Here is a 9841-nt window from a genome sequence, read left to right on the forward strand (position 1 = left end):
AAAAAAAAAAAAGAAAAAAAAAAAAAAAAAAAAAGGAAAAACGAAAGACAAAAGGAAAATCGAAACGAAAAAAAAGTAGAAGCTAGAAAGGGAAGGAAACGTAACCAAAAACCAAACGAAATAAGTTTCAACAGCAACAAGCAGAAACAACCTTTATCTTTTTTACTCTCTTTTTCTCTATTTCTTGGTGGTCTTGTCTGTGTATACAGAACGCGATCCGCACCAATCTATCATTGCACAAGTGTTTTGTGCGCTATGAGGACGACTTCGGGTCATTCTGGATGGTGGACGACGCCGAGTTCGTAAAGCGGCGGCATCTGTCCCGCGGCCGCCCCAGGAAATATGACCCAACCCCATCACCCACTCCACCCCACCTCTCCGCACAGTAAGCACTACCACTTTTTAGAATTCTGCTGGCTGGCTGGCGCGACGTTCTGACCTTACCGCGGTATTCTCTTGTAACGCGGCGACCGGGACGTTTTCGCTTGGTCGTTGCCTACATGAACGAACCACTAAACGCCCTCTCGAACCTGCTGCCTTTGTCGTTCAATCGCCAATCAAACGACCATTCACGTTATCTTCTATTATCTGTTACACAATAAAAAAAAAATAAGAAACAAAAGATTCATTTCTACTTTAATAACGTTGGAAGTTATTCGCGTGAAACTAGAATTATAGGAAAGTATATCGTTCGTGAATAAATTATACGTCGTGTCTGACGCAAAGCGGCTCATTCTACTTACTTAGCAGTTACCGCGCTCTTCGTGCAATCCTCTACATTGGAATTTCGAATATAACTCGTTGGAAAATGACTTCCAAGGCAGCAGGGAGTGGCTGTAAGCAGTTTATCCAATCCTTAGGAAACGAATTCCGCATCATGCCTGCCTCGAACGCCCTTAGAAATCCGTCTCCTCAAAAACCTAAGGATAAGTAGTACCCGTTCAAACCATCCTTGATCTTCATCAGAGGTGCGCAATGTGCCATAGACTGGAACAAGAATGTTTTATTAACGCGTAATGTAACCTTCTTGGGTAATTTGGAACGAATGAAAAAGAGGAAGGAATGTCGGTTGCGTCCAATGTAAACGCAAGGGGGCAGGCAAGCTTTCGTCCAATTAAAATTTACAGCTGGTGCTTGTTAACGTTTAAATCTGCGCACCTCTGCTTGTGACGTCCAAAACAGCCCTCATATAGTACATCCCCGTATACGTCTCACTAGTACCGTAGCCCGAGGCTCTAGCACACCCGAGAGAGCTTAAATCCTGGACGATCCTGCAGGAGCCCAGCCACAGGACGATTGGTCCGTGCTGCAGGATCTCTGATGTGTTTAGTGGTTGCTCGCATGGATAATCAAGGATCCTAATATTCGTTCCCATAAGAATTAAAACCAAAAAAAAAAAGAATAAGAAAAAATACAGAAAAAAGAAAAAGAATCCCCCGTAAGACTATCCTTACCACTGATAAAAAAAAAAACACTGTGCTTATAATTGTATGGTGCTTACGTAGTGGCGTTTGCAGTGTCTTGGGAGAATGTGAAAGTGTTTGCGTGGATAAACGTTTCGTTACCCTTCATTTTCAGATTTTTCTCCCTCTGTTTCGCTGTACAAGCTGGTTTACGATACGGCATCGCCATTAATTTCCTTTCATTTTTTTTCCTTTTTTTGTTTCGTTCGTTCGCAACGACCGTGCGTGAACGAAGCGTTTGTTGTATCGTTTTGGGTTTTTTCTTCTACTTCTTCCTTTTTTTTCTGTTCTTTTTTCTTTTCGTGTTTCGCTATTTTCAAAGAAACAGGCTGTAGCGTAGTAATAGATAGCGCAAATAAGTTGACGATAGAGTTCGTAAAGGGAAGGTGAAGCGCTTTTGCGTCATTTTCTTTTTTAATTAGCGTTTAATGAGAGGAGGCGTTGTTGAAGTATGTGTTTAGTTTATTTTTTAATGCCTCTGTCTCTCTATCTCTGTTACGGCGTTCACCGTTTTCTCTATTTCTGTTCCGCCTTTAGAACGCTTTTTCAACGTGAGAATGGTGTTCGGTGTGACTGATAATGTGTGTCAGGGCTACTCGCGCATGTGTAAATTGTGTAAATTAAGCGTCACAAACTGCAAAAAAAAAGAGATATCTCGGATGATACGGAATTCTCCATTCATCGCTACGACCACTCTCTTCTAACTCAAGGTACCTCACCGTTAACGTACTAACTTTGCAACTTCCGGTAATTTTTCTCTACTATTTTAATCATCATCTTTTTAAACATTTTTTAACGTATTTTCTATTTCTCTTTTTTTATATACTCTCTTACACACTTCCAACTTTTCCTCTCTACTACTACTATATTACTTCTTTCTTCTCTTTCACTCTACTCTACTACTACAACTTTCTTCTCTTTACTTACTGCGCTCTTGGTCACTTGATAAACGGCTCTAGGCATTCTTTTGATTCTTTCTATATTTTTCTTCGCATGCAACCAATCTCTCTTGCAATCGTCACATCGTGCTTCAACTTCGAATAAACGTGATATCTGTCGAATCCACTTGGAATATATTTTTTTATCGCTTTATCGTTTGCAAGAGAAAGCCTACTTTTTTCATTCGACATTCGTCGTTTGGAAAAAGTATCATGTTTCTCGGTCGGCACTCGATGCCTGAACTTTCACAAAGGATTTCGGTGGAAACTATAAAAGGGTAAGCACAGGTAAGCCTGAGAGCCGTTTACAAGCAAACGACGTCGTTTCGTACGATAAAAAAGTCGATGTATAATTTATTTCTAATTAGAGCAAAGGTTATATATGATATAACGAAACGGGAGCGCAATTTTTCACAATTTTCCTCTATATTTTTTATCTTAACCTCGCTCAATCTCAACCGAGCTGATCGTTGGACGAGTGAGGAACGTAACCGGTAAATAGGTAAGGGTTTTCGAACTCTCTTTTCCATTCTTTTTTTATCACATTTTTACTATATATTATATATACGTGTGTACATTTTTTCATATTATACTTCTCTCTTTCTCACTTTCCATTTTCTCTATTTCTCTTTCTCTTTCTATTATACCTTTACATATTGAAACTCGATCACACGTGCACACATTGTACACACAAGCTCTATCTTTACCCTCCCCGTATCCCCGTACCCTTACCCCTTGACCTGAAACCTTTAAATTCTCGAGAAAAGAAATTTATTCCACCCGTATACATCGACACAAACTTTAATAAAAAAAAAATATATATATATTTAAGAAAAACGTGCTTATATACACGCGTTTCTATTTCAGGAAACAATCGATAGGCGAATCTCGACGATTACTAATAGAAATTTTCTCTCTCGATATGTAGGGGTGTCCCGTCAAAAAGTCCAACCCTGACGCACAGCCCGACAATGTACGGTGACGCATTAAATGCCAATCTCCAGGTAACTGTCTAAAAAATACTAGCAATTCCTTTTTTCGTTAAATTAACGTGGATTAATTGAATTCAATACATGACATAACGTATCTTTCGTAGTTTCGACGATTAGGTAAAGGAACGGAATATTCGTGACTAACCATCTAATGCAATTTGAGTATTTCCAGGCGGCACTCGGGGACTCTAATATGGGATTTCTAAACAATTCGATGTGCACGTCGACGACAACGAGTCCCGATAAGGAGCACGTGTTAGCCCATAACGATCTAATGTGAGTGAGTCTTTAACGTGCAAAGTTTACGTTCCTCTTTCCAACATGCCGAATCACTATTTCTACTCCGATCCTTCTAAATTATCGTTCATAAATGACTGAATATTTGCGAATTTTTGGACAAGATATCCATGACAAAGTCTTAAGAACACAGGATAATTTTGTCTTACGATATCAGTAGCTACTAATGTCTTTCTTGGGTAAAAGAAATAAAAGGTTTCTTCTCGATTATTAATAATGGAAAATAGATACCAATTTCGCTGAAAATCAATTATTTATGGTTTAGTAAGTCAACGAGGCGTTAATATGCGCGATATCGAACCTGGTTAGATAAATTTCATTTTGCAATTGCAATACTCGTACTCGTGGAATTTTGTAACTTCTCGCTCAACACATATCACAGTGGAGAAAAGAAAATTCAAAATTGATTTTCACATATATACGTCCTTACGTGTACCACATACAGTACTATACATTATCACGGTTACGAAATTGTCCCTAAAGATTTTTAATCGAATAAGGAAAACCAAAGGTGGTTCAAGAATTGATTTTCTTCGATTTGGTAGATAGAACGTTTCAATTAAAAAGAGACGTATGAGTATTGGTAACTTCTGTACTTGACATTCTTCATCATATTGGTAATATCGCTCTGGCTCGTAAAAGCATCTAAGTCTCATAAGACACGTAATCAACGTAATTCCATTTTAACCAATTATTTGCCTACTAACTATCTTCTAAATCTCCTTTCTAACGCGTTACTCGAACCTTCGTAATACCAAACAGCCGAAAAACATCTCATCCAATCGCGTTAACGAAAAAAGCCGAAGATGAAAAAAACCCAAACCTGATCCTGTTAACCAAAAAGACAGCATCCAAAAAAGATAGCGTCCCGAAGAAGATGGTGTCGGCACACGTAACCGAGCAGTTTCTCCGCAAAATCGACAGGTCACCGTTGGATGAACCAGCCGTGCACATAAAGCAGGAGGGCCAGAGCCCGGAGGGGGGCAAGCTCACGAGATTAATAAAACGAGAGCTGGTTGACGCGCCGACGGAGCAAGAGGGTGAAGAGGATCAGGTGGACGAGAGGGAGTATCCCGAGAGTCACGGGCACGATTCAGGACAGGACGAAGACATGGCCGAGGACCTGTCGATGGCGCCCGACATAATGACCCCGGAAGATCAGATCGAGGCGTAGTATCGTTCCTCGAGGAACGAATAGGTTCGAGCTGTCGCGTCGAAGTACGATCGTGATGGAAGAACGAGAAGAAGTAGCTTCTGTTCCTCGTCGATCGATGGCCAAGACCAGGGAAGCCAGAGGCGCGAATAATAATAATAATATTAATAATAATAATAATATGTAAGATGAACGAAGAGGGAAAAAGGAAGGTGTACGAAGAAGTGAAGAAGAAGAAAAAATTGACGAAGATGAAGAAGAAGAAGAAGAAGAAGAAGAGAAAGACTCCGAAGAAGACGATGAAGGCCCCTAGGACCACCCAGCCCTCCACTCCTCCTTCGTAAGAGAATCCCCATTTATCATATCCAAGGCCGTGATACGTTTTATCGAGCGGCCCTTTAAAGGTAAAGGCAAAAGAGGAAGAAAGAATAAAAAAATTAAAAAATATGAAACGTACTACTACTGTGTGCGTGATCGATCGCGACGAAACGTCGAAACGAGAATCGGCGAATATCGTGATATAGGCGGCGCGATCATTCGATCCATATCCTTACTCAAGCAATTGCGAACAACGATTGTATTTTCTGTTCTTCAATTCCGTTTCATTTCGGAACCGCGTATATATCTCTATATACATATATATATATATATATAAAATATATATACATATACATATAACACTCTCTCTCTCTCTCTCTCTCTCTCTCTCTCTCTCTCTCTCTCTCTCTTTCTCCTTCGTGTACATTGCATTAGCCTGTAAACCGAATAAGGGCGAAAAGAAACGAATTGCATCCGCGATCTCGCTCGTAGCGTCTCGGCGGATAATGTTAATCGATAATTCTGTAACGAACACACGAGAAAAAGAAAAGAGGGAAGACAGTGCTATCTATAGTCCCCGAGTAGTCCTCGCCCGTTTCCTACTTTCGTTATCGCGCCGGTGCCTACGTGTACGACTGCGTTTCTGCGTGTACTAATCGCGTCTATCTATTTTTTGGACCAATTCGAAGATATAGTAGATCCATCCTGATCGAATAAAAATTAATTTTAAAATTAAAAAGACAGATCACGTAAAGATCTACTCTTTATGGGAGAAATCACGTTTGACTTAGTCGAAATTTCTTACATGAACTGTTAGAAAAAAAAAAAAAAAAACAAAAAAGAAGAAAAAAAAGACGCGTTGAATGGAACACGCAGAACGTCTCAAAGATAATAATAAGAATGGCGAACAGATAGAGAAGGCTGGAATTAAGTTTAAGGAATAAATAACGAAGCTGTGGTGATAGCAGTGTTCTGGGTACGCGCGGGAGTGACTGACACTTTAGTCTTAAATATATCGTTCGTGGTAAATTAGGAATTTCGCGAGTATCAAAAGTCCTCCGACGTGATTCTAAAGGAAAAGGTACTTTCCCTTATATCAGACAACCTAAGCTTAAGAAAAATGTGTGCCGAGTATGAAACACGGCCGCGATCCCGGCGTACTCGTTCGCTGCTCTGTTGCTAATCACTGTATAGTTTAGGGGAAATTAAATGTAAGTAGTGTCGTAAACAATCGACGATCATAGACGTCGAGATAGAACGTACACGCTCGTGCTAACGATTTTCATCATTTTACCCATTAGATATTTCATCGTTCGGACCTTCCAAGGGATAAATAACGAGTGACTGAAAATAAAATAAATTAAATAAAAGAATCGATCGAGCGATGAAGAAAGTTTAGTAAACGAGATCGAGGACGATCGAGGGGGCAAACGAAAAATGATGGGATAATAATAATAAAAAAAAAAGCAAAAAAAATGAAGAAAGCGGATGCCGTGTGTGGACGCACTTATAAATAAATTAAATTACCATGTATGCATATACATATACATATATTAATACGTATACGTATCTCGGAAATTATAAGGAAATTAGATGTCGATGGCCCTGTTCTCCGTTTTCTATCCAACAGATCCTTGAGACAAACCCTCATTGAACCTGAACCTTTCCTTAAACCCGCGTAATCATGCTCGGTTCCGAATTTTTAGGAAATGGGACTGCGTCCAATTTTCCTGGACGGTAACTGTCGCGTCCAAAAATCGAAAGAACGAGGAAAATAAATGTTTGGGGGGCCGTTACTCGTCGATCTTCGAGCCCCTGGATACATACACGTTCACACTCACAAACACACACGCGCATATACATATACATAAACACGGAAGTTTAAACGAAAGCGTGCTCAGGTCGGTACGAAAAGAAATTTTTGCCGAAGGCAACTCGTTGGCGAGTCGCCTGCTATCGAATCTAATTTATTATTTCAATGGTCGTTGACGCCACTAAATGTATGTAAAAATCGTGCGTGCCGTTTTTAATCGCGCTGCAGCGACCGGGAGACGATCGTGTGTGTGATATTATTCCGTTCGACCTGTAGCCATATATACACAGATGGTCTATACGTTTGTTTGTAATATTTTTGTAAATTAATTCGTTCCCGGGAACGTGTAGATAGGTTTAGAAGAATCGGGGATCCGTTACATTGTCAGGGTATTAATTGCTCGACGTAAGAGACTCTTCCTGAGTCGCTGTGGCGATTTGTGTTTAGCGTGTCAGTGACGAAGAATCGCGAGAAAAAAATAGGGATGGGAGGGGGGGGGGGGGGGGGGGGGGGTTCGATCGTTGTCAGCATTTATCGAGCGACAGTAATCGTAAGAATCCTATCGATCGATATTGTCTTTCTGATATCTTTACCGTTTTATTTCCGTTAGAAAGATATTAATCTCGAGACGTCCATATTAGATCGACTCTAATTAGTAATATTAGCACGGCGAGAAGCATCGTGTGAATTTTTTATTAGCTCGGAATAAAATTCGTTCAATTTATTTCAAACGCATCGATCGTGTCGCTCGATTATCTGGAAATTAAACGAGACACAGTAGTCGCGATTATAGTTTCTTTTTTCTTCTTTTCTTTTTTTCTTTTTTTTTTTTTTCTTTGCAATTTGTTGATTCGTTCATTCCTGCGTGTTAGATACTCTGTCCATTCCTCATGTAACATAGTTAGCTTTTAGGACAAAGTTAAGTTTCGCCCACGCGTATTATTTCATAATAATTCCCCTGTACGAGACATCCTTCGATTTTCTATTCTAATCCGGATCCATCATCTTTCGACATCCGTAACTCTCGTTCGCGAGTGATCAGACATTCTGATTAGAGAGAGAAAGGGATCAAGCGTGGAACGAGCGTGTATGCGAGTGTGTGTAGTTGTCGCGTGCGTCATCGAACATTGGATGCCAAAGAAAACGAAGACGTTAGTGAAAAATAAGAGAAAATGTAATAGGGAAACAGTGAAAAAGAAAAGACGTTTATAAGAGAAAAGTGTTCATGGAGAAAGTGAAATGTATCGCGTATGACCGGTGCCGTTTTGGGCTCGCTTTCACGTAATGCTACTATTACTAATCTAAGACTACATGTATTGTGTATAATGGATTTAAGGACACGATATAACATAGAAAGACTCTCCTGTAAATAGTTGGAAGAAAAATGGAACTTTGTCGAGGCATTAGGGATTTGCGAATATTGCGTCACTCTGCGAATGAATGAGTTTATCGATAGTGTGCTATATAAAAGTCTATATATATAAATATAAATATAATTATAAATACACACACGAAGGAACACGACACACTATACACACGTACAATGCGTTGCGCGTATCTCCCGGCTGCATTTAATTTTTATTTTTAAAGTCACGAATTTCCGAAGAAAAGAAAGAAAAGTGAAAAACAAAGAAAAAACGACGACCGTTGATTCTCACGAGCTGGCAGCTCGAACAGAAGACACTTTCTCGTTTTATCGTATCACGATTGGTCGTGTCGCGAATAAAAGATGAATGGGCAAGCGAAATAAAAGGAGAGAGAGAAAAAAAAAGAAAAGAACAAAGAAAATTTATGAAAAGATGGAGGACGTTTGATCGATCGATTTCGTATAGATACGAAGTTATTTAAAGTCGATTCACGTAGCACGAAGATCGTGATTATTTCATTTCACGAATGTTTCTTTTTTCATGTATAGTAGCCGCTGTTACCTTGCGAATAATTCTATATTGTACATGTTTAAACGTTCCCTGTTATGTTTGTTGTATATTTCGAATAGGTCTGTAAAGTAAAATGAATTAACGAATGTTCGAATTTTTTTGTACGGGCGTAGGAATGACGGGATTTAGCGTTACTATATTCACTGGTTCATCGAAATCTTCACATTTTATCGGCCAGATAATACTTCGCCTAGCGATTTATATTTCTTTGTTTTTTTATTACGTCGATGAATGAAAAAGATGAATCTTACGTCGCGTTCGTTGTGTTACGAAGTAATGACGAACCAGCGCGATCATATCAAATTAAAGGTATCGAGTGAACAGTGCTGAATCGATATTTTCGTTCGCTGAATGTTTCTTTCGTATAGATTCGAACGCTTTATATAGTAGTTATATAAAGAAAAAAAAGAATACGGTATCGCTATTTTCTACAAAAAATCAATTCGCGAATTGAAATTATTGTTTTATAAAGTGTTCCCCATTGCGTGTGTTCACTTAAAATTTCCGCGAAAAACACATGGCCGAATGGAAATTACTTGGATCATTGGGACATGCGAAGAAAAATCTATTTTTTAATAGAAGAAGAAAAAGTGGAAAAAGTATGAAAAAACGACGTATACAGGAAACGCGTTCGAGTTTAGAACTTTCTTGTTCCTCGAACGATTTTTCGAATTGTTCAGTATTATCCTGTGCCGTATGAAAAACGAGGAAGTTCTTTATAAAAAAAAAAAAAAAGAAATTTGCAAAGATCCGTGCTCTTTAGCTCATTTGAAAATTTCTAGGAAACCCTATCTGTCTGGATTTATTTTATTAAGTATTGTATAATAAGTTGCCTTGTAAAAATGTACCGATTTTACCGAGAAATTAAATGTGTTACTAAAAGAAAACCAATCTCTGAACTGTTTCATCGACCTTTTTTTTCAATAAAAA

At 39.0% G+C, this 9841-nt stretch overlaps 1 protein-coding gene across 11 annotated transcripts in view; it reads left to right on the plus strand.

Moving 5' to 3' along the window:
- Nucleotides 1–9641, plus strand: part of LOC100746295 (forkhead box protein P1) — a 53712-nt gene extending 44071 nt beyond the window's left edge. For 5 of the 11 annotated variants that reach the window (XM_033319547.1, XM_033319550.1, XM_033319554.1 and 2 more), the window contains 4 exons: nt 210–385; nt 3330–3405; nt 3557–3669; nt 4615–9641. In XM_033319547.1, the coding sequence (XP_033175438.1) occupies nt 210–385; nt 3330–3405; nt 3557–3669; nt 4615–4864 (615 nt within the window). In that variant the 3' untranslated portion in view covers nt 4865–9641. The remainder of the gene's footprint in view (nt 1–209; nt 386–3329; nt 3406–3556; nt 3670–4614) is intronic. The other 6 variants (XM_033319551.1, XM_033319553.1, XM_024365973.2 and 3 more) reach the window with 3 other exon arrangements.
- The last annotated feature ends 200 nt before the right edge of the window (nt 9642–9841 follow it).

This window comes from Bombus impatiens, unplaced genomic scaffold (genome assembly GCF_000188095.3).
Source record: "Bombus impatiens unplaced genomic scaffold, BIMP_2.2 scf_0166, whole genome shotgun sequence".
Lineage (NCBI taxonomy): Eukaryota > Metazoa > Arthropoda > Insecta > Hymenoptera > Apidae > Bombus > Bombus impatiens.